This window comes from Anomaloglossus baeobatrachus, chromosome 4 (genome assembly GCF_048569485.1).
Source record: "Anomaloglossus baeobatrachus isolate aAnoBae1 chromosome 4, aAnoBae1.hap1, whole genome shotgun sequence".
Lineage (NCBI taxonomy): Eukaryota > Metazoa > Chordata > Amphibia > Anura > Aromobatidae > Anomaloglossus > Anomaloglossus baeobatrachus.
The window spans coordinates 699,819,507-699,844,119 of record NC_134356.1 but is presented as its reverse complement, the minus strand read 5'-3'; the positions used below and the strand labels follow the sequence as shown (position 1 = coordinate 699,844,119).

At 55.0% G+C, this 24,613-nt stretch overlaps 1 protein-coding gene across 2 annotated transcripts in view; it reads right to left on the bottom strand.

Annotated features, from left to right (window-relative positions):
- Positions 1-3,679: 3,679 nt before the first annotated feature.
- Positions 3,680-24,613, bottom strand: part of LRCH4 (leucine rich repeats and calponin homology domain containing 4) — a 31,618-nt gene continuing 10,684 nt past the window's right edge. Inside the window, exons 2-19 of one of the 2 annotated variants that reach the window (XM_075346743.1) lie at positions 23,796-23,940; positions 23,309-23,435; positions 18,504-18,609; positions 17,936-18,072; positions 17,749-17,858; positions 17,458-17,551; positions 17,263-17,350; positions 17,071-17,174; positions 16,706-16,956; positions 16,487-16,639; positions 16,255-16,314; positions 15,497-15,545; positions 15,106-15,145; positions 13,632-13,712; positions 13,370-13,464; positions 12,570-12,707; positions 12,421-12,498; positions 3,680-9,479 (exon numbers count right to left, since the gene is read on the bottom strand). In XM_075346743.1, the coding sequence (XP_075202858.1) occupies positions 9,372-9,479; positions 12,421-12,498; positions 12,570-12,707; positions 13,370-13,464; positions 13,632-13,712; positions 15,106-15,145; positions 15,497-15,545; positions 16,255-16,314; positions 16,487-16,639; positions 16,706-16,956; positions 17,071-17,174; positions 17,263-17,350; positions 17,458-17,551; positions 17,749-17,858; positions 17,936-18,072; positions 18,504-18,609; positions 23,309-23,435; positions 23,796-23,940 (1,964 nt within the window). In that variant the 3' untranslated portion in view covers positions 3,680-9,371. Of the gene's footprint in view, positions 9,480-10,299; positions 11,217-12,420; positions 12,499-12,569; positions 12,708-13,369; positions 13,465-13,631; positions 13,713-15,105; positions 15,146-15,496; positions 15,546-16,254; positions 16,315-16,486; positions 16,640-16,705; positions 16,957-17,070; positions 17,175-17,262; positions 17,351-17,457; positions 17,552-17,748; positions 17,859-17,935; positions 18,073-18,503; positions 18,610-23,308; positions 23,436-23,795; positions 23,941-24,613 lie in introns of those variants that run through there. The other variant, XM_075346742.1, reaches the window with a different exon arrangement.

The window sequence follows — 24,613 nt, the reverse complement described above, 5'->3', positions numbered from 1 at the left end:
TTTCTTTCCACCGACATCCCCACCATCATCATGGGTGATTTCAATATCCCCATCGACACTTCCCACTCATCTGTCTCCAAACTTCTAACACTCGCTTCCTCCTTCGGCCTCACCCAATGGCGTTCTGCAGCTACTCACAAAGATGGCCACACGCTGGACCTCATCTTCACTCGCCTCTGTTCCCTATCTAACCTCTCTAACTCGCCTCTCCCCCTGTCTGACCACAACCTACACACATTCTCTTCCCTCTCTTCTCCAACTACGCAACCCCCCCTCCACAAACTTCCACACCCTCGCAGAAATATCAAACACATTGATTTACACGCACTTTCTCAGTCCCTTCTTCCTCTCACAGACATTACATTTCTACACGGTGCAGATGCTGCTGCAACTTTATACAACACTACAATCTCTGCAGCTCTCGAATCAGCCGCCCCCCTCACACACACCAAAACCCGCACAATCAACAGGCAACCCTGGCACACAAGGCAGACTAAAGAACTGAGACGGGCTTCCAGAATTGCTGAGCGCAGATGGAAGAGGTCTCATTCCACTGAGCACTTCATTGCATATAAAGAGTCCCTCACCACCTTCAAGTCCACACTCACTGCTGCAAAACAAAGCGACTTCTCTTCCCTCATATCCTCTCTAACAAACCTAAACAGCTATTCAACACTTTCAATTCTCTCCTCCGTCCCCCAGCACCGCCTCCCTCTCCTCTCCTCCGTCCTCCAGCACCACCTCCCTCTCCTCTCCTCCGTCCCCCGGCACCACCTCCCTCTCCTCTCCTCCGTCCTCCAGCACCGCCTCCCTCTCCTCTCCTCCGTCCTCCAGCACCGCCTCCCTCTCCTCTCCTCCGTCCCCCGGCACCGCCTCCCTCTCCTCTCCTCCAGCACCACCTCCCTCTCCTCTCCTCCGTCCTCCAGCACCACCTCCCTCTCCTCTCCTCCGTCCTCCAGCACCACCTCCCTCTCCTCTCCTCCGTCCTCCAGCACCACCTCCCTCTCCTCTCCTCCATCCTCCAGCACCACCTCCCTCTCCTCTCCTCCGTCCTCAAGCACCACCTCCCTCTCCTCTCCTCTCAGCTGAAGAGTTTGCCTCTTTCTTCAAGCAGAAGATTGACACCATCAGAGCAAGCTTTGGCCCACAATCACCACAGCCCCTCATCATAGCTACTCAGCCCTCTTCCTCCAAATCCAGCTTCTCCGCCATGACAGAAAACAATCTCTCCACTCTACTCTCAAGATCACATCTCACCACCTGCCTGCTTGATCCACTCCCATCCCACCTCATCCCCAATCTCACCACAGTCCTCATCCCGACCCTAACCCATCTCTTCAACCTATCACTAACAACTGGTGTAGTCCCTTCATGCTTTAAACATGCCTCAATCACACCCATCCTCAAAAAGCCCTCCCTTGACCCATCCTCTGTGTCAAACTATCGCCACATATCCCTTCTCCCCTACGCCTCAAAACTACTGGAACAGCATGTCCATCTTGAACTGTCCTCACACCTCTCCTCCTGCTCTCTCTTTGACCGGCTACAATCTGGCTTCCGACCCCATCTTTCCACTGAAACTGCCCTGACCAAAGTCACTAATGATCTACTAACCGCAAAAGGCAAGCGACACTACTCTGTCCTCCTCCTCCTGGACCTGTCCTCTGCCTTCAACACACTAGACCATTCCCTCCTACTACAGATTCTCTAATTTCTGGGCATCGCAGACTTGGCCCTATCTTGGATCTCCTCATACCTAACCGACCGAACTTTCAGCGTCTCCCATTCTCACACCACCTCCTCATCTCGCCCCCTATCTGTCGGTGTCCCCCAAGGCTCAGTTCTTGGACCCCTGCTGTTCTCCATCTACACCCTCGGCCTGGGACAGTAGATAGAGTCCCACCGCTTTCAGTATCATCTCTACGCTGATGACACAGATCTACCTCTCTGGACCTGACATCACCTCTCTACTAACCAGAACCCCACAATGTCTGTCTGCTATTTCATCCTTCTTCTCTGCGCGATTCCTAAAACTTAACATGGACAAAACAGAGCTCATTGTCTTTCCTCCTCCTCACTCATCTCCTCCAACAAGCAGGGTCCTCTCTCCTCCTATACCAGTCTGTTTTGTACTTTTAAAGGGAACCTGTCAGCAGAAATGTCCCCTAAAACCTAACAGATTCCCCCTCTGCAGCTCCTGGGCTGCATTCTATAAAGGTCCCTGTTATGATTGTGCCCACTTTCTGACCGAAAAAAAGTGTTTATAAAGTTGTACCTTTTTGGCTTCTGATTCTGTAAATCCGTCACGGGGGCGGGCTGCCTGATGGCCGTTATTCTGCCCCCTGGTCCTGTACGCCGCCCCCATCGCTGATTTCAATACTTCTGGACGCCGCCCACTGCTCCAGCCATCCCCGCGCATGCCCAGTGCCCATCTCTCGGGGATGAGCACTGTGCCCAGCGTCACCGCTGGTGACGTGCACGCAGGGTTAAGATTATGGGCGGTGCTGTGATGTTTATTCCTAAGCAACCGCCCATAATCGCGGGACCGCGCTTTCCCCCTCGGCCTGCTTCTTTCTGCGCAAGCGCGCTGCTGCTGACCTCACTTCGCCTCCTTCCCATCTTGCCCCGAGGCAGGAAATAGATGGGAAGAGCGCGGAGCAGTGACTACACCGAAAGCGCGGTCCCGCGATTATGGGCGGTTGCTTAGGAATAAACATCACAGCACCGCCCATAATCTTAACCCTGCGTGCACGTGACGCTGGGCACAGTGCTCATCCCCGAGAGATGGGCACTGGGCATGCGCGGGGATGGCTGGAGCAGTGGGCGGCGTCCAGAAGTATTGAAATCAGCGATGGGGGCGGCATACAGGACCAGGGGGCAGAATAACGGCCATCAGGCAGCCCGCCCCCGTGACGGATTTACAGAATCAGAAGCCAAAAAGGTACAACTTTATAAACACTTTTTTTCGGTCAGAAAGTGGGCACAATCATAACAGGGACCTTTATAGAATGCAGCCCACGAGCTGCAGAGGGGGAATCTGTTAGGTTTTAGGGGACATTTCTGCTGACAGGTTCCCTTTAATGATTGTTGTACGTATACCCTCTTTCACTTGTAAAGCGCCATGGAATACATGGCGCTATAATAAATAATATATATATTCTGTAAATTCCATATTGTATATATTGTAGTTTCTATTGTGGTTTTGGCCGATTAAAATATAATTTAATCTTGGGCTGTTCTGTTATCTCGATCCTGAACTCCACGTCTGTGTGCTCGGTTAATAGTTACCGTAATCGGTTGGTGGCAGAGAGTTTATGCCAAGGATCATTGTGGGGCGGCCAGTGAGATCTGAGGGAGGTTTAGATATTTTCCGGCCGCAGAGGTCGGGGGAATATATACCTTACTCTCACCGGGAGCCCTTCAATCATCGGCATAGTAGAATAGCGGCCTCCTTGCTTATTGTCGGGCAATACCATAATTGGCCTGACCATAAGAGGGGCGCTAGAGAGCACGTCACGTGCTCTGTCTGTTGGGTGGTAGAAAGGAGGGGTGTGACTTCTGCTTCCTACCCCCCGTTTCGTGACACTGGGCATCTCCTGTATATAACTATAAATGTACAGCCGGTATAACCTGGGTATCACCTGTAGTATATATTATTGAGCACTGCCCAGTATGGTGGTAAAGCATGACTTTATTTACATGGGTGTAGCGTGCGGCACAACACAGATGAGAAGAGGGCCGGTTACTTTTACAATCTGCAGTTACAGCCATACACAATGTGATCTGTGGAATCTTTATATCACACGATCCCTCCGGGTTCTTCCCGTATACTCGTGCAGACCTGCGTGTCGTCTGTATCCATGCTCCGGGCTCCGCTGCGTTTCTCCTTGTGAGCAGTGATAAAGATTCCGGTCTGTGGCATCAATACGGGGGAAGAAATATCCGGTGCACAAAACGTTCTCACTGTATCCACCATACCAATGTCCTATTCACTCCCCACAAGCTCCACAGGAGCACTAGAGAGGACTTTGACAGGGGATCTACAGTCGTCTCCTCATTACAGGGGATCCTACAGACGTGTTCCTGAGAGGGGATCTACAGTCGTCTCCTCATTACAGGGGATCCTACAGACGTGTTCCTGAGAGGGGATCTACAGTCGTCTCCTCATTACAGGTGATCCTACAGATGTGTTCCTGAGAGGGGATCTACAGTCGTCTCATCCTGACAGGGGATCCTACAGACGTGTTCCTGAGAGGGGATCTACAGTCGTCTCATCCTGACAGGGGATCCTACAAACGTGTTCCTGAGAGGGGAGCTACAGTCGTCTCATCCTGACAGGGGATCCTACAGACGTGTTCCTGAGAGGGGAGCTACAGTCGTCTCGTCCTTACAGGGGATCCTACAGACGTGTTCCTGAGAGGGGATCTACAGTCGTCTCATCCTGACAGGGGATCCTACAGACGTGTTCCTGAGAGGGAAGCTACAGTCGTCTCATCCTGACAGGGGATCCTACAGACGTGTTCCTGAGAGGGGAGCTACAGTCGTCTCATCCTGACAGGGGATCCTACAGACGTGTTCCTGAGAGGGGAGCTACAGTCGTCTCGTCCTCACAGGGGATCCTACAGACGTGTTCCTGAGAGGGGAGCTACAGTCGTCTCGTCCTTACAGGGGATCCTACAAACGTGTTCCTGAGAGAGAGCTACAGTCGTCTCATCCTTACAGGGGATCCTACAAACGTGTTCCTGAGAGAGAGCGCTACAGTCGTCTCATCATTACAGGGGATCCTACAGACATGTTCCTGAGAGAGCGCTACAGTCGTCTCATCCTGACAGGGAATCTTACAGACATGTTCCTGAGAGAGCTACAATCGTCTCATCATTACAGGGGATCTTACAGTTGTGTTCCTGAGAGGGGAGCTACAGTCGTCTCATCATTACAGGGGATCTTACAGACGTGTTCCTGAGTGGGACGCTACAGTCGTCTCATCATTACAGGGGATCTTACAGTTGTGTTCCTGAGTGGGAAGCTACAGTCGTCACATCATTACAGGGGATCTTACAAACGTGTTTCTGAAAGAGGAGCTACAGTCGCCTTATCCTTACAGGGATCTTACAGTTGTGTTCCTGAGTGGGAAGCTACAGTCGTCACATCATTACAGGGGATCTTACAAACGTGTTTCTGAAAGAGGAGCTACAGTCGCCTTATCCTTACAGGGATCTTACAGTTGTGTTCCTGAGTGGGAAGCTACAGTCGTCACATCATAACAGGGGATCTTACAAACGTGTTTCTGAAAGAGGAGCTACAGTCGCCTTATCCTTACAGGGATCTTACAGTTGTGTTCCTGAGAGGGAATCTACAGTCATCTCATCTTTACAGGGGATCTTACAGTTGTGTTCCAGAGAGGGGAGCTACAGTCGTCTCATCCTTACAGGGGATTCTCAACACGTGTTCCTGAGAGGAGAGCTACAGTCGTCTGAACCTGACAGGTGATCTTAGAGACGTGTTCCTGAGAGGGGATCTACAGTCGTCTGATCCTGACAGGTGATCCAACAGACGTGTTCCTGAGAGGGGAGCTACAGTTGTCTCATCCTGACAGGGGATCCTACAGACGTGTTCCTGAGAGGGAAGCTACAGTCGTCTCATCCTGACAGGGGATCCTACAGACGTGTTCCTGAGAGGGAAGCTACAGTCGTCTCATCCTGACAGGGGATCCTACAGACGTGTTCCTGAGAGGGAAGCTACAGTCGTCTCATCCTGACAGGGGATCCTACAGACGTGTTCCTGAGAGGGGAGCTACAGTCGTCTCATCCTGACAGGGGATCCTACAGACGTGTTCCTGAGAGGGGAGCTACAGTCGTCTCATCCTGACAGGGGATCCTACAGACGTGTTCCTGAGAGGGGAGCTACAGTCGTCTCATCCTGACAGGGGATCCTACAGACGTGTTCCTGAGAGGGGAGCTACAGTCGTCTCATCCTGACAGGGGATCCTACAGACGTGTTCCTGAGAGGGGAGCTACAGTCGTCTCGTCCTCACAGGGGATCCTACAGACGTGTTCCTGAGAGGGGAGCTACAGTCGTCTCATCCTGACAGGGGATCCTACAAACGTGTTCCTGAGAGAGCGCTACAGTCGTCTCATCCTGACAGGGGATCCTACAGACATGTTCCTGAGAGCTACAATTGTCTCATCATTACAGGGGATCTTACAGTTGTGTTCCTGAGTGGGGAGCTACAGTCGTCTCATCATTACAGGGGATCTTACAAACATGTTTCTGAGAGAGGAGCTACAGTCGTCTCGTCCTTACAGGGGATCCTACAAACGTGTTCCTGAGAGAGAGCTACAGTCGTCTCATCCTTACAGGGGATCCTACAAACGTGTTCCTGAGAGAGAGCGCTACAGTCGTCTCATCATTACAGGGGATCCTACAGACATGTTCCTGAGAGAGCGCTACAGTCGTCTCATCCTGACAGGGAATCTTACAGACATGTTCCTGAGAGAGCTACAATCGTCTCATCATTACAGGGGATCTTACAGTTGTGTTCCTGAGAGGGGAGCTACAGTCGTCTCATCATTACAGGGGATCTTACAGTTGTGTTCCTGAGTGGGACGCTACAGTCGTCTCATCATTACAGGGGATCTTACAGTTGTGTTCCTGAGTGGGAAGCTACAGTCGTCACATCATTACAGGGGATCTTACAAACGTGTTTCTGAAAGAGGAGCTACAGTCGCCTTATCCTTACAGGGATCTTACAGTTGTGTTCCTGAGTGGGAAGCTACAGTCGTCACATCATTACAGGGGATCTTACAAACGTGTTTCTGAAAGAGGAGCTACAGTAGTCTTATCCTTACAGGGATCTTACAGTTGTGTTCCTGAGAGGGGAGCTACAGTCGTCTCATCATTACAGGGGATCTTACAGTTGTGTTCCTGAGAGGGGAGCTACAGTCGTCTCGTCCTTACAGGGGATCCTACAAACGTGTTCCTGAGAGAGAGCGCTACAGGGGATCCTACAGACATGTTCCTGAGAGAGCTCTACAGTCGTCTCATCCTGACAGGGAATATTACAGACATGTTCCTGAGAGAGCTACAATCGTCTCATCATTACAGGGGATCTTACAGTTGTGTTCCTGAGAGGGGAGCTACAGTCGTCTCATCATTACAGGGGATCTTACAGTTGTGTTCCTGAGAGGGGAGCTACAGTCGTCTCATCCTGACAGGGGATCTTACAGTTGTTCCTGAGTGGGGAGCTACAGTTGTCTCATCATTACAGGGGATCTTACAAACGTGTTTCTGAGAGAGGAGCTACAGTCGTCTCGTCCTTACAGGGGATCCTACAAACGTGTTCCTGAGAGAGAGCGCTACAGTCGTCTCATCCTGACAGGGAATCTTACAGACATGTTCCTGAGAGAGAGCTACAATTGTCTCATCATTACAGGGGATCTTACAGTTGTGTTCCTGAGAGGGGAGCTACAGTCGTCTCATCATTACAGGGGATCTTACAGTTGTGTTCCTGAGTGTGAAGCTACAGTCGTCACATCATTACAGGGGATCTTACAAACGTGTTTCTGAAAGAGGAGCTACAGTCGTCTTATCCTTAGAGGGATCTTACAGTTGTGTTCCAGAGAGGGGAGCTACAGTCGTCTCATCCTTACAGGGGATTCTCAACACGTGTTCCTGAGAGGGGATCTACAGTCGTCTGATCCTGACAGGTGATCCCACAGACGTGTTGCTGAGAGGGGAGCTACAGTCGTCTCATCCTGACAGGATTTTACAGACGTGTTCCTGAGAGGGGAGCTATAATCATCTGATCCTGACAGGGGACCCTACAAACGTGTTCCTGAGAGGGGATCTACAGTCGTCTCATCCTGACACGGGATCCTACAGACGTGTTCCTGATAGGGGAGCTACAGTCGTGTCGACCTGACAGTGGAGCTTACAGACGTGTTCCTGCTAGGGGCGCTGCAGTAATCTCACCCTGACAGGGGATCATAAAGGCATGCTCCTGCTACGGGAACTACAGTGGTCCAATCCAAACAGGGAACCCTACAGACGTGTTCCTGATGGGAAGCTACAGTTCTTTTGACCCGACAGGATGAGGTGCTACAGTCATCTCATCCTGATAGGGGTTCCTAAGGTTCGCTCCTCATAGGGTGCCTACAGTGGTCTAATCCCAACAGTGAACACTAGAGAGGTGTTCCTGATGGGGGTGCTATAGTCGTCTAGACCTGACATGAGATTCTACAGATGTGTTCTCGATGGGGGTGCCACAGTCATGGCGTCCTGACAGGGAATCATACAGACATGGTCCTGATAGGGGAGCTAGCGTTATCTCGTACTGACAGGGGATCCTACAGACAAGCTCTTGCTAGGGGAGTTACAGTCATCTCGCCCTGACAGGAGATGCTACAGACGTGTTCGATAGGGGTGCTACAGTCGTCTTGTCCTGACAGGGCATTCTACAGATGTGTTCTCGATGGGGGTGCTAGTCCTCTCATCCCGACAGCGGATGTTAGAGACGTGTTCCTGATAAGGGAGATAGTCGTCTCGTCCTGACAGGTGATCTTACAGATGTATTCCTGATAAGGGAGCTACAGTTGTCGGATCCCAACAGTGGATCCTACAGACGTGTTCTTTGTAAGGGCGCTACAATCGTCTCGTTCTGAGGGGATTGTACAGATGTGTTCCTGATCTGGGAGCTACAGTCGTCTTATCCTGATAGTGGATCCTACAGACATGTTCTTGAAAAGGGCACTACAGTCGTTTTGTTCCTACAGGGAGATCCTCCAGACCTGTCCCTGATGGGATCAGACCATTGTAGCTCTCCTGACAGTAGATCCTAAAGATGTGCTCCTGACAGGAGAGCTACAGTCTCCTCGTCCTGACTGGATCCTACAGCTGTATTCTAATTCTGACAAGGGCGTCAGTCATTCAGTCTTGACAGGGGCCATTCAGCGGTCCAGCCTTGGCAGTAACACTATATTTGTATGATCATGACAGTGGCGCCACAATAGTCTGGTCCTGACAGTGATACTAGTTTTCGGCACATTACAGTTGACTGGTCCTGACAATGATACTAGTTTTCGGCACATTACAGTCGACTGGTCCTAACAATAATGCTGGTTTTCGGGTGACAACAGGAGAGCTACAGTCACCAAGTCCTGTCTAGAAGCTATGATAGGTGACAACCGCAGACTAAACACAGGCTCAATAATGACATCATCGATCTTCAGAAATGACATCACCGCTGCCAGAAATAAAGCGTCTTCCCTTCTGTCTGAGGTGGATCTACAGTAAGAAGTCACAGTGTGTGAGATTTCCCAGTGACTTTGGCTCATCCTCTTCTTACGTTGACTTTGTGTATCCCGCGGGGGAGGTCACGGTTTGGGGGATGTCATACTTTGCTGGAACAACGACTGCACCGTGATGAACAATCGGCCCAATCCTTCACCTTCGAGGATGTCATAAGGGGAACAGATGTCGTCCTGGGAGGGAAGAGGAGGACAGGACGTAGGACAGAGGACGGGACGGAGGATGGGATGGAAGAGGGAGGACAGAGGAGGTGATGGGACATGGGAGAGGCGGGAAGACAGGGAGGAGGGTGGGCACAACATGGTGTTAGGACAGAAACAAGGTCGGTGAAGAAGAAAGATGGAGGTCAGCGTGTGAACATTAGACAGGGGAGGGTTAGTACGATTGAAGAGAAGATAATCTGTGAGTGATGGAGACAGATGACATCATGAACAGATCTATTACATCACAGTTACAGGGGTCAGGGTGACTTTGTGAGCAGATTCCTGTGTGAGTCGGTCCACTTGATGGATACAAATGACTCCTTCAGCTGCAGGTTCTCCCCCTGAGACTGTGCGCTACGGTAGGGGAGAAGGCGCTGGAGAGCGTCCTGCACAGAGCGCACAGCCGGCGACGTGCGGGGAACAGACAAGTTTATGGGACCTCCTATGCAGATGCCTGTGTCGCTATGGTAACTGACTACATGGAAACTCAAACCAGAGACCAGGAGCAGACAGTGTGACTACAGGTTGTAGTCTGTTACCATGGAGACCAGGAGATTTGTATTAATCCCATCGACTGTGCTTGTACTGTAGAGTGCGAGTAATAATCATGGTGGTCACGTACCCTGAAAGGTTATTACACAATCTGTGTGAACGCGCTCCAACTTTTCCTTACCTTCTCTGGCGCAGTGCAGCACAACGGTTCACGCTGCCAGTATCTAGAATGACGGCGCGCGCCCCCCCCCATTACTACACATGGTACATCCCAGCCTTCCAATCAGGCAGATTCCAATAATTTCCGGGGGGGTTTAATCATAAATACAAATCCTCATGACTGTACAGTGCGGCTACAGATCAGTGTATTCCCGGTGTGTGGACAATATTTACAGTGCGTATATAAATATATAGGGTGCGTGGTATACAGGGTGGGGGGCTCAGGCACTAGAGGTCTCAGTGCTTCAGTAAAGGCTACGTTCTATAAAATATATTAGATTGTTACTATTATTCTCTATTTGGCAGATCCTATACAATATATATATATGTGTGTGTGTGTGATTCTATAGGCATTACAGGCAAGTGGTGGCTCAGGCACTCACAGGAGATGCAGAAGACGGGGACGGCCGTCAGCCTGAGGGGAGGAGAGGAGAGGGGAGCTAATTAATTACTCAGCACCTATCCCTACAGGGCAGCCTCGGCCAATCAGGGGAGGTGGTGTAAGGCCGCAAATGTGGGTCCTTGCTAGCACAGAGGTGTGTGGACAGATAAGGCACACGGGTCGGGGGTGTTGCATAGGTCCATCCGTACGGTGTAGGAACTCCGGCCCAGTACAGTCCACATTCCTTTATGTTCTTTCCAGGAGGCACAGAGTGAGGGGGGCGCGAGAAAACCGCACAGTACCGCAGGCCAGGCCGGCAGGGGCAGCCAGGACTAAAGTGACAGAACAGGTGGCTGACACCAGAGGACAACGCTATCCTGTCCCTACAAAGGACAGATCCTACTGTAGGCGACATATAAGACGAGCATTAGCAGAGTGTAGAAGAGCAGGAAGCCGTGATGACGATAGAGCAACTGGAGGAACGGTGGGCCGGACCCCGGGCCGGGGGCAGAAGCTTCTCCGGAGGCACACAGCAGCAGCAGAGACGACACCGTCCTTAGTACATGGAGAGGACGCTCCGCTCCCAGGATGTCACAGGCCGAGCACAGGTCTCGCTGCACAGAACAGAGACAGAGGACCGGGAGGAAGCATGTCACGTAGAGAGAAGATGAGAGAAGCAAGCAAGCAAGCATGTCACGTGGAGCGCAGTGAGAGCAGCAAGCATGTCACGTGGAGGGCAGTCAGAAGAGAGGACAAGACCAGCAAGCATGTCACGTGGAGGGCAGTCAGAAGAGAGGAGGAAGCATGTCACATTGAGGGCGGTCAGAAGAGAGAACAAGAGGAGGAAGCATGTCAAGTGGAGAGCCGTCAGAAGAGAGGACGTGGGCAGCAAGCATGTCACGTGGAGAGCAGTCAGAAGGTCGGGCAGAGAGCATGTCAAAAGGTGAGCAAGCATGTCAAGTGGAGGGCAGTCAGAAAAGAGGATGAGAGCAGCAAGCATGTCACATGGAGGGCGGTCAGAAGAGAGGTCGAGGGCAGCAGGCATGTTAAGAGGAGGGTGGTCAGAGGCCGGGGCAGAGATTGGAGCAAGTATGTAATTTGGAGGGTGGTTAGAGGAGCAAGCATGTGATGGGGAGAGAAGTCAGAAGCCCGGGCAGCGAGGTGGATGAGAAGCGAGCAAGGTGTCATGTGGAGGGCAGAGGACAAAGTAGGAAAGATGGTGAAATTTATGAGGATCAAGAAGGAGGAAAGTGGAGAGAAAAGAAAGTTACTACACGAAGCATCAACAGACGCCAACATCAGCTGCAGAAGAGCGAAGGAGACACAGTCACAGGCAAGTCCCCAACAACACTACAGGAAGGTACAAAGCAATCATACACCGGCAACAGCGTGCACCGGTAATGACCAGTACAGGGCAGGCAGGACCCGTGCACCAGTATAGGACAGGGAGGACCCCGTGCACCAGTATAGGACAGGGAGTGACACTGTCCACCAGTATAGGACAGGGAGGACCCCGTGCACCAGTATAGGACAGGCAGGACACTGTGCACCAGTATAGGACCCCGTGCACCAGTATAGGACAGGGAGGACCCCGTGCACCAGTATAGGACAGGGAGGACCCCGTGCACCAGTATAGGACAGGGAGGACCCCGTGCACCAGTATAGGACAGGGAGGACCCCGTGCACCAGTATAGGACCCCGTTCACCAGTATAGGACCCCGTGCACCAGTATAGGACCCCGTGCACCAGTATAGGACATGCAGGACCCCGTGCACAGCATTGGACAGTACAGTCACCCCCAGATCATGCGGCCCTTACCTCGGGGACCCCGAGTCTCCGGCAGGCATCCAGAAAACTGTCCACGTTCTTTCTACACTTCACAAGATTGAGCTTGGGCTGGAAGAGAATAATGAGGATACATGAGGACAGGAGGGCGCCGCTCCCCCCCGAGGTCACCGTCATCTTACCACAGCGGGGGATGGCACGTTGATGATGGGGATGGTGCGGGGACGCAGATGGTTCAGCAGCCGGCACAGCGTCACCCCGTTACACAGCGACTCGCAGAGAGGATCCTCCAGAGTGATGTTCAGAAGAGATTCAATGTCCTGACAGGAAGAGCAGACGAAGGTTTATGTGCAGCACGAGAAGATCCCAACCGACACGCGAGCCTCCGACCGGCCCCCCGACACGCGAGCCTCCGACCGGCCCCCCGTGCATGACGAGGTAAAAGAGAACCCCGGGGCTGGGACGCTCTGACCACCAGTCTCAGGACAGTTATAACCCATCTCCAGGGCGCGCTCTGACCACCAGTCTCTGGGGCGCGCTCTGACCATCAGTCTCCGGGGCGCGCTCTGACCACCAGTCTCCGGGGCGCGCTCTGACCACCAGTCTCCGGGACCGTTATAACCCATCTCCGGGGCGCGCTCTGCCCACCAGTCTCTGCTGCGCGCTCTGACCACCAGTCTCTGGGGCGCGCTCTGACCACCAGTCTCTGGGGCGCGCTCTGACCACCAGTCTCCGGGGCTGTTATAACCCATCTCCGGGGCGCGCTCTGCCCACCAGTCTCTGCTGCGCGCTCTGACCACCAGTCTCTGCTGCGCGCTCTGACCACCAGTCTACGGGGCTGTTATAACCCATCTCCGAGGCGCGCTACGACCACCAGTCTCCGGGACACATTGACTAGTCTCCTGGACGGTTATAACCCATCTCCGGGGCGCTCTGACCTGTCTCTGGGCCTTGTTGGACTCCTAGCGGCGGAGCTACGTACCTTACGTAGTTGTAACACTGCCGTCTTCTCATCGATTCGAGGGTGCGGAGATCGTAACCGTACGGGACTAGAACTGGCCGAGCTCTGCTCTGAACCTACAGGAGGAGACAAGGGTCACACATCGGAGGTCCTCAGCCACCAGTGGTAAATCTGGCAGCCACGAGCGACATCACACCAATAGTCAACTGGGCGACGGCCGCGCTCAGGTGTGCACACAGCCGCAGTCACAGGACTGTGCGAGGAATGATCAGCGGACGATCACCTGCAGCGCTGCGCACCGCTCCACGGGAGCACGATCGGAAGAGGAAGCTGTTTGGTTTCTGCACTGAAGAAGCCGAGGTCTCTGAAAAAGAGAGAGACACAGTGACGAGAGCGTCCCCCAAAGCCAAGAGGACAGAGGGGCCCAACCAGAGCCAAGAGGACAGGGGGGCCCAACCAGAGCCAAGAGGACAGGGGGGGCCCAACCAGAGCCAAGAGGACAGGGGGGGCCCAACCAGAGCCAAGAGGACAGGGGGGGCCCAACCAGAGCCAAGAGGACAGGGGGGGCCCAACCAGAGCCAAGAGGACAGGGGGGGCCCAACCAGAGCCAAGAGGACAGGGGGGGCCCAACCAGAGCCAAGAGGACAGGGGGGGCCCAACCAGAGCCAAGAGGACAGGGGGGGCCCAACCAAAGCCAAGAGGACAGGGGGGGCCCAACCAGAGCCAAGAGGACAGAGGGGGCCCAACCAGAGCCAAGAGGACAGAGGGGTCCCAACCAGAGCCAAGAGGACAGAGGGGTCCCAACCAGAGCCAAGAGGACAGAGGGGTCCCAACCAGAGCCAAGAGGACAGAGGGGTCCCAACCAGAGCCAAGAGGACAGGGGGGTCCCAACCAGAGCCAAGAGGACAGAGGGGGCCCAACCAGAGCCAAGAGGACAGGGGGGGGGCCCAACCAGAGCCAAGAGGACAGGGGGGGGGCCCAACCAGAGCCAAGAGGACAGGGGGGGGGGCCCAACCAGAGCCAAGAGGACAGGGGGGGGGCCCAACCAGAGCCAAGAGGACAGGGGGGGGGGCCCAACCAGAGCCAAGAGGACAGGGGGGGGGGCCCAACCAGAGCCAAGAGGACAGGGGGGGGGGCCCAACCAGAGCCAAGAGGACAGGGGGCGGGCCCAACCAGAGCCAAGAGGACAGGGGGGGGGCCCAACCAGAGCCAAGAGGACAGGGGGGGGGCCCAACCAGAGCCAAGAGGACAGGGGGGGGGCCCAACCAGAGCCAAGAGGACAGGGGGGGGGGCCCAACCAGAGCCAAGAGGACAGGGGGGGGCCCAACCAGAGCCAAGAGGACAGGGGGGGGCCCAACCAGAGCCAAGAGGACAGGGGGGGGCCCAACCAGAGCCAAGAGGACAGGGGGGGGGCCCAACCAGAGCCAAGAGGACAGGGGGGGCCCAACCAGAGCCAAGAGGACAGAGGGGGCCCAACCAGAGCCAAGAGGACAGAGGGGGCCAACCAGAAGGAGGGCAGGGGGCCAACCAGGAGGAGGACAGAGGGCCAACCAGGAGGAGGACAGAGGGCCAACCAGGAGGAGGACAGAGGGCCAACCAGGAGGAGGACAGAGGGCCAACCAGGAGGAGGACAGAGGGCCAACCAGGAGGAGGACAGAGGGCCAACCAGGAGGAGGACAGAGGGAGAACCAGGAGGAGGACAGAGGGAGAACCAGGAGGAGGACAGAGGGAGAACCAGAGGAGGGACGAGCACTCACCTGATGGGGACTGTGGCTTCAGCAGCTCGGTCTGACTGCCCTGCACAAAAAAAAAAAAGTCACCATCAGCACGTTGCGAGACGCCCCGCACTGTACACACGGGTCTTCTACTCTGCCGTGTGACCCCCCCTCCCATATACACGGCTCCTCTTCCGTGTGACCCACCCCATATGCGAGGCTCATTCAGAATAAATGTGCAGACGGTGCAGTGACAGCTTGATAGGTGGGAGATGAGCGAGGGGGCAGCACGCCCGAAACGCAACAATATCACCGTCTCCATAGCAACCTATAGGACAGAACGATGGCGCCACAGTGCAGAATATTCCTCATCCGTCACATCTCTATCACCATGACAACCCAGTGATGGGGGAGGGGGCAGCAGAGCACCTACCTGACTCCGCAACCTGCTGCAGCCGTCAGATGAGACACCGGGGACCGAACTAAAGGGTTAAAAAGAATCACAGGTCACCGAACAGCCGGAGGCAAATAATTGTAACACCGGGGTCTGCAGAGGACACAGAGGGGCCGCCTTACACCGGGGTCTATAGAGGACACAGAGGGGCCGCCTTACACCGGGGTCTGCAGAGGACACAGAGGGGCCGCCTTACACCGGGGTCTGCAGAGGACACAGAGGGGCCACCTTACACCGGGGTCTGCAGAGGGCACAGAGGGGCCGCCTTACACCGGGGTCTGGAGAGGACACAGAGGGGCCGCCTTACACCGGGGTCTGCAGAGGACACAGAGGGGCCGCCTTACACCGGGGTCTGCAGAGGACACAGAGGGGCCGCCTTACACCGGGGTCTGCAGAGGGCACAGAGGGGCCGCCTTACACCGGGGTCTATAGAGGACACAGAGGGGCCGCCTTACACCGGGGTCTGCAGAAGACACAGAGGGGCCGCCTTACACCGGGGTCTGCAGAAGACACAGAGGGGCCGCCTTACACCGGGGTCTGCAGAAGACACAGAGGGGCCGCCTTACACCGGGGTCTGCAGAGGACACAGAGGGGCCGCCTTACACCGGGGTCTGCAGAGGACACAGAGGGGCCGCCTTACACCGGGGTCTGCAGAGGACACAGAGGGGCCGCCTTACACCGGGGTCTGCACAGGACACAGAGGGGCCGGCCGCCTGCACCACTGCACTCGTACTTACTTGGTGGTCTCGCTGTGACTCTGGGGGGAGGACGAGGTGCAGGACGGTGTTTTTTGGATGCTGAAAAATAAAATGTGCAGCGCCTGGTCAGAGGCCTCTGAGCACAACGTCCACCGTCCATGGAGGGGTCTGTGCTGCTCCTAGAGGGGTCTGTGCTCTGGCGTCTGTGGATCCAGCGGTGTAATGTGATAACCCTTTCCTGGCCGCGGAGGATGATGGGGGCAGATCTCACCTCTCTCTACGATCCACAGACGGCCTCCGCAGCACCTCCTGCCTCTGCTGCAGCTGCTGCCGCTCCCTCTCCTTCCAGATCAGCAGGGTCTCGGGCCGGCGGCGTTCTTCTGTGGCCAGGTCCTGCCGTGTGCCGGGAGGAGACGGCTCCGACCTGTGGACAGGACACGGTGAATGCAGGAAGGATCCGGGGCAGGCGCTCCGGGCAGCCATCACTCACCTACAGACCAGCGTGCGCTCCTCGGGCCGCGGAGTGGAGTGCCGCTCCTCGGGCCGCGGGGTGGAGTGCCGCTCCTCGGGCCGCGGGGTGGAGTGCCGCTCCTCGGGCCGTGGGGTGGAGTGCCGCTCCTCGGGCCGTGGGGTGGAGTGCCGCTCCTCGGGCCGTGGGGTGGAGTGCCGCTCCTCGGGCCGCGGGGTGGAGTGCCGCTCCTCGGGCCGCGGGGTGGAGTGCCGCTCCGGCTTGCTCTGCTCCTGTAACAGAGGCCACGGCGCGTGGTGAGCGGTGGTCACATAGTCCTCGGTACACGGGGGAGGGGCGGTGACACCACAGCGGCCGCTCTGCTCCTGTACAGAAGGGTCACCCACCTGCGGAGCCGCCATCACAGAGGGGCCGCTGCCGCCCCTGGAGCCCTCCTCGTCATCGTTTGTGCTGCTGTCCATGAAATCCGGGAGCTCGTTCTCTCCATTTGCTGCAACACAAAAGCGAAACCTGAAGCTCCCGGATCAGAGGCGGCACGCGCACACAGCGGGGTCCGAGCCTCCCCTCCCCCAACTTACCGGCCCCGTTCAGCTTCTCCTTGAATTGTCGGACGTCTCGACCCAAACCGGAGACTCTGAAGGAGAGGTCCGAGAGCTCGTCTGCGGACTGAAGACAGGGGGAGCGTTACCTGGACCTCAGTAATGATACAGCGAGGTGCAGCCCCCGGTACAGACCGGACCCTCCTCCCGAGAGGCGACACATCAGGTACCCACCTCATTGCCGGACCACCGCTTGCTGCCGCTGTCCACACTGTTAAATCCAGAATCGAGCCCCCCGTATGGCTGGGAATACAGGTCATCAGTGAGGCTGCGAGGAGAGCGAGGAGTCAGGACAGCAGGGCGGGGGTCCGACGACAGGACGGGGGGGGGGGGGGGGGGGACTTTAGGGCGGGGGGGCCGACGACCGGGGGGGGGGGGAGAACGACGGCAGGGCGCAGGGCGACGGGACAACAGGGCAGAGGGCGACAGCACCCCCCTCCCCACGCCACTGACGTGGGCACTTACCACGTGGTGAAGCTGGTGGGGCGGCTCAGCTTCTCCAGCTCGGGGGCAGATTTGCTGCAGGCCTCTATGTTCAAGTATTTAAATATGTGAACCTTCCCTTTAAGGCAGATCTGGATGGAAGAGAGATGGAGGTGATTATCCTCTGGGGAGGGGGCGGCAGCAGGACGGGGCGCTGGGGGTGACTGACCTGAGCAGGCGGGTACTGCAGGGGATTATTGTCCAGGACAATGCTCTGGAGGTGCCGCAAGCGGCAGAAACTCGGGGGGATGCGGGCGACGCGGTTACAGGAGAAGTCAAGACGCGTCAGAGGCAGCTCCGAGATTTCTGAGGAGCAAAAGACAGAGGAAGACGCAGTCCTCAGGGTCCAACCACAGCCAGAGCCCACACGACCCCCACCCCACAGCCAGAGCCCACAGGACCCCCACCCCACAGCCAGAGCCCACAGGTCCCCCCTCCTCAGCCAGAGCCCACAGGTCCCCCCTCCTCAGCCAGAGCCCACAGGTCCCCCCTCCACAGCCAGAGCCCACAGGTCCCCCCCCCCTCCCCCCAGCCAGAGCCCACAGGTCCCCCCCCCCCTCCCCACAGCCAGAGCCCACAGGTCCCCCCCCCTCCCCACAGCCAGAGCCCACAGGTCCCCCCCCTCCCCACAGCCAGAGCCCACAGGTCCCCCCCCCTCCCCACAGTCAGTGCACCCCTTCCCCCACAGTCAGCGTCAGATGACCGGCTCGGTGAGTGACCTGCAGAGCGGACGTTACCTTCTGGCAGTGAGCTCAGCTGATTCCTGCGCACATTTAGCTCTCGCAGCGAGCGCAGCGCCCCCATCTGTGCCGGCAGAGACTGCAGCTCATTACAGCTGAGATCCTGGAACAGAGAAAGTGCGGATAATAACAACGCCACTCATCATCCCCCACCAGTACATCAATGTTACCTGCTATACACTGATCAGACGGGAGGCCCCGCCCCCGGGGACGACATCACTGCTATAATGCACGTGATCAGATGAGACCACACCCCTTATATACAGCCTCGCCCCCGGGGATAACATCACTGATATAATGCACGTGATCAGATGAGACCGCACCCCTTATATACAGCCCCGCCCCCGGGGATGACATCACTGATATAATGCACGTGATCAGATGAGACCGCACCCCTTATATACAGCCTCGCCCCCGGGGATAACATCACTGATATAATGCACGTGATCAGATGAGACCACACCCCTTATATACAGCCCCGCCCCCGGGGATGACATCACTGATATAATGCAGGTGATCAGATGAGACCGCACCCCTTATATACAGCCCCGCCCCCGGGGATGACATCACTGATATAATGCACGTGATCAGATGAGACTGCACCCCTTATATACAGCCCTGCCCCCGGGGATGACATCACTGGTATAATGCACGTGATCAGATGAGACCGCACCCCTTATATACAGCCCCGCCCCCGGGGATGACATCACTGATATAATGCACGTGATCAGATGAGACCGCACCCCTTATATACAGCCCCGCCCCCGGGGATGACATCACTGATATAATGCACGTGATCAGATGAGACTGCACCCCTTATATACAGCCCCGCCCCCGGGGATGACATCACTGATATAATGCACGTGATCAGATGAGACCGCACCCCTTATATACAGCCTCGCCCCCGGGGATAACATCACTGATATAATGCACGTGATCAGATGAGACCGCACCCCTTATATACAGCCCCGCCCCCGGGGATGACATCACTGATATAATGCACGTGATCAGATGAGACTGCACCCCTTATATACAGCCCTGCCCCCGGGGATGACATCACTGGTATAATGCACGTGATCAGATGAGACCGCACCCCTTATATACAGCCCCGCCCCCGGGGATGACATCACTGATATAATGCACGTGATCAGATGAGACCGCTCCCCTATACAGTATGACAAGCTTTTCTCCCCCCCATTCTTCTTTTGTGCCCCCCTATTTCCTCATAGACTGTAGCTTACGAGCACGGCCTGCACTCCTCCTGGTATCTGCATTTTGTATTGTCTGATATTGTCCCCTCTGCACTGTACAGCGCTGCGGAATAGGTTGGCGCTATAGAAATAGAACTTATTATTATACAGTGGTGTTGATAAGTCCTGCATAGGCAGAAAGAACACTCTATATCTCACACTTCTGCATCTCTACAGTGACACTGTTTGTGTAATCCCTCATTGTATGCCATACTCATTTTTGAATGTCCCCAGTGTATACATTGTTATGGTATGTGCATTTTTGATATTTTTTGCAGCATGGCCGTACCTACACCAGCGCAGTGTGTAGAAGAAGTGAGGTTTCTAAGGTCAGTAACTTCCAATGCAGGGTCACACAGACTTACATTTTACCTATTAAGCTGTATTATTTTGTATGTGATTCAGATTCGGGCCATGTGAGGGCCTCTTTAGCCTCTAATCCGTTATTGGCGGCCTTTGCTTCTCTGTGGCACTGCGTGCACAAGCTTCTGCAGATGGTCACCAGTGATGACGCTTCCAGGCCTGGATCAGAGCCTCAATCAACTCTCTCTTGGTCCTTGGCTGTTTTTTAGCTATCCCCATTGATACCTTGTGCCACAATGTTCAATTGGATTGAGGTCCGGGGACTGGGCTGGCCGGTCAGTAGTAGTGTGGCGGGGTATGCGGCAGAGCAGTGAGGGACGCCAGGCCAAGGAACAATCAACCAAACATAAATATAGATCCTTAAAGTCTGCAAGGAGTCCACAACAAAACAAAAGATCCAGGAGCACCGCCTGGTATTCCGATGCCAGGGAAAATTTGGCAATGGTCCTTACATGAGTTCCTTGAGTCCAACAGGGGGAACAATAAAACGCAATCCCCCGTGGCCACTGATCTCCAGTCTGTAACAGTCCATACAAAGGCTCTAGGATCCAGCCTCAGCTATAGATCCTAGTCCTTCTCCAGCCGAGATCCAACTAACTGCACTAACATGGGTCTCATTGTTCTTCTCTCCTGGGATCAGCCCCTTAGGTGGGCAGAAGAGTCCAACTCCGCCTGGACACTTCATACATGAATGGACTTTAGAAGTCCTGGCTCTTTCTTGTTTACCAAGTTGTGGATTGGAGAAGTCCCATGCTGAGAAGAACAAACAATCCCCCACCAGTAGTACATACAGGACAGTCAAGGAGAGACAGACTATTACACCATGAGCACAGGCGGGGGAGGGACACACTGTTACAAGTCGCCGCCTTGTTCTTTTCCCCCCCCCCCCCCCCGTTACTGTCTTCGCTGTGACAAGGAGCATCATCATCCTGGAGGATAGAATCCCCTGATACAGGAGCTGAGCAGAAGGCAGCATTTTCTTATGAAGGATGTCTATGTATTTTTTGCATTAACCCTGCACAATCTGAAGCCTTCCAGCACCATTGGCGGCCATACAGCCCAGACCATTACGGTCATCGGATGTGTCACAGAGAAGCTCACTCTCTGGCTTGTGCTCTTCTTGTGGAAACCTTCTCACATAAGACTTGCCATCATTTCCTACAATGCAAGAAGTGCTTCCATCACTACATAGCGCTTCTTCCCACTCCTCCGAGGTTGACTTTCTGGGCCTGTCCTGGGTAATTCCCAGCTGCTTATGTCTCTGATTACAGCCGCCCTTCCCTGCGATCTGGGGCAGTGTAACCCTCCTCATGTAGCACCACAACTCGCACATGATCCTCCGCTGACAACAATCTGAAGGCTCCATCATAAAGCTCTACAGTATCACTCACTACATAGACCTACAGATAAAGCAACTAAGCAGCAGATGGAATGGAATATGATTGGCTGCCATATCCAGGTTATGATTGGTCACAAGAACCTCATCTGTGATTGGCTCATTTTGGATCTGAAGCTGCACAATATTTAGTTGTGCTTTCAATTCCCAGATTGTTACAATAATCTCAGGCAAAACTGCTTCAAAAGCTACAAATATATTCCAGGGAGAGAATGAACAAAACCATATATAATATATATAATAATATGTCATCAGCATCGAGATACTGCACAGGAAGCGTCTACAACGTGAAAAATCAATGTATCCTATGCAGGACTTATAAACACCACTGTATGTACACACACATGCTGTATACACCGCACCTATATACAGTGCGTCCACCCATCTCCTGTATACACAGCACCTATATACAGTGCGTCCACCCATATCCTGTATACACCTCCCCTATATACAGCGTGTCCACCCATCTCCTGTATACACAGCACCTATATACAGTGTGTCCACCCATATCCTGTATACACCTCCCCTATATACAGCGTGTCCACCCATATCCTGTATACACCGCACCTATATACAGTGTGTCCACCCATATCCTGTATACACCGCACCTCTATACAGCGTGTCCACCCATATCCTGTATACACCGCACCTCTATACAGTGTGTCCACCCATATCCTGTATACACAGCACCTATATACAGTGTGTCCACCCATATCCTGTATACACCGCACCTATATACAGTGTGTCCACCCATATCCTGTATACACTGCACCTCTATACAGTGTGTCCACCCATATCCTGTATACACCGCACCTATATGCAGTGTGTCCACCCATATCCTGTATACACCGCACCTATATACAGTGTGTCCCCCCATATCCTGTATACACTGCACCTCTATACAGTGTGTCCACCCATATCCTGTATACACTGCACCTCTATACAGTGTGTCCACCCATATCCTGTATACACCGCACCTATATACAGTGTGTACACCCATATCATGTATACACTACACCTATATACAGCGTGTCCACCCATATCCGGTATACACCGCACCTATATACAGCGTGTCCACCCATATCCTGTATACACCGCACCTATATACAGTGTGTCCACCCATATCCTGTATACACCGCACCTATATACAGCGTGTCCACCCATATCCGGTATACACTGCACCTATATACAGCGTGTCCACCCCATATCCTGTATACACCGAACCTCTATACAGTGTGTCCACCCATATCCTGTTCACCGCCGTTAACTTGAGAACGGCGGCAGCTATAGGCATAGAGGTGGTGTCTAGGTATAGTAAAGTAGTCATGCAACTTTGTAATTCACTTTTTTTCTCTCTGGTTCCGTTTTTGAGATAAAAATGCTATCTCCGTTGTTTTCCACCAGGTGGCGCTATAGGTGGTTTCATTGCGTAGCGCATGGCTACTTTACTATACCTAGACACCACTTCTATGCCTATAGCTGCTGCCGTATACACACACACATATATACATGTGTATGTGTGTATATGTACATACTGCTGTGTACATGTGAGCGGTTGTCACCCCTCCCCCGGTCCGGGCTGTGGATCTGGCGCACGGCTCGGTCTGCTCCTCATTACAGTAATATGAAGCAGAAGCTCCGGATTACACAAGAGGAGAGTGACCCAACATCCTGCTACACTGTGACGACACTGCAGCGAGACACAGCCACAGGAGCAAGGGCCGCAGAACCACGAGACTCTGCCACACAGGAGCGCTCCCCTCCAGCACCACAGGATGGGGGTCAGGACTTACCAGCTGGCGGAGGCTGCCCATACCCCCGACCTCCTCCGGGATGGAGGTCAGCTTGTTGTTACTGGCGATGAGGACGGTGAGGGGCAGGCGGCAGATGTGCGGGGGCAGCGAGGTCAGGAGGTTCCGGCTGTGGAGACAGTGCAAAAGTGAGAGGGAGCACAGAGCGGGGGGATGCAATGGGGGCACACAATGGGGGCATGAGGAGGAATGGCACAGAGCAGAGGGGGGGCGCAATGGGGGCACGCAATGGGGGCATGAGGAGGAATGGCACAGAGCAGAGGGGGGGCGCAATGGGGGCACGCAGAGCAAGGGCTGCACATAGCGGGGGGGGGGAGCACAGACAAGAGTGAGAGGGAGTACAGAGTGGGGGGGTGCACAGAGCAGAGGAGGGGTGGCGCAGAGCGCCTGGGGAACGGGGGGGGGGGGAACAGACAAGGGTGAGCGGGGTGCACAGAGCGGCCCCGGGCAGCACCACACCGGGCCTCACCTGAGGTTCAGGTAGCTGAGCACCTGCAGGTTGGAGACAGATGGAGGCAGCGTCCGCAGACAGTTGTGGTAGAGGCACAGAGACTCCAGAGACACCAGATGAGACAGCTCCACCGGCAGCTCCGAGAGACGGTTCCTGGAGAGATCTGAGGAGAGAACACGCACAGCTCAGCTGCACCGCACTCCACCGCACCCCGCTACACTGCACTCCACCGCACCGCACCCCGCTACACTGCACTCCACCGCACCCCGCTACACTGCACTCCACCGCACCCCGCTACACTGCACTCCACCGTCAGCTCCGAGAGACGGTTCCTGGAGAGATCTGAGGAGAGAACACGCACAGCTCAGCTGCACCGCACTCCGCTACACTGCACTCCACCGCACCGCACCCCGCTACACTGCACTCCACCGCACCCCGCTACACTGCACTCCACCGCACCCCGCTACACTGCACTCCACCGCACCCCGCTACACTGCACTCCACCGGCAGCTCCGAGAGACGGTTCCTGGAGAGATCTGAGGAGAGAACACGCACAGCTCAGCTGCACCGCACTCCACCGCACCCCGCTACACTGCACTCCACCGCACCGCACCCCGCTACACTGCACTCCACCGGCAGCTCCGAGAGACGGTTCCTGGAGAGATCTGAGGAGAGAACACGCACAGCTCAGCTGCACCGCACCGCGCTACACTGCACCGCACCCCGCTACACTGCACTCCACCGCACCGCACCCCGCTACACTGCACTCCACCGGCAGCTCCGAGAGACGGTTCCTGGAGAGATCTGAGGAGAGAACACGCACAGCTCAGCTGCAC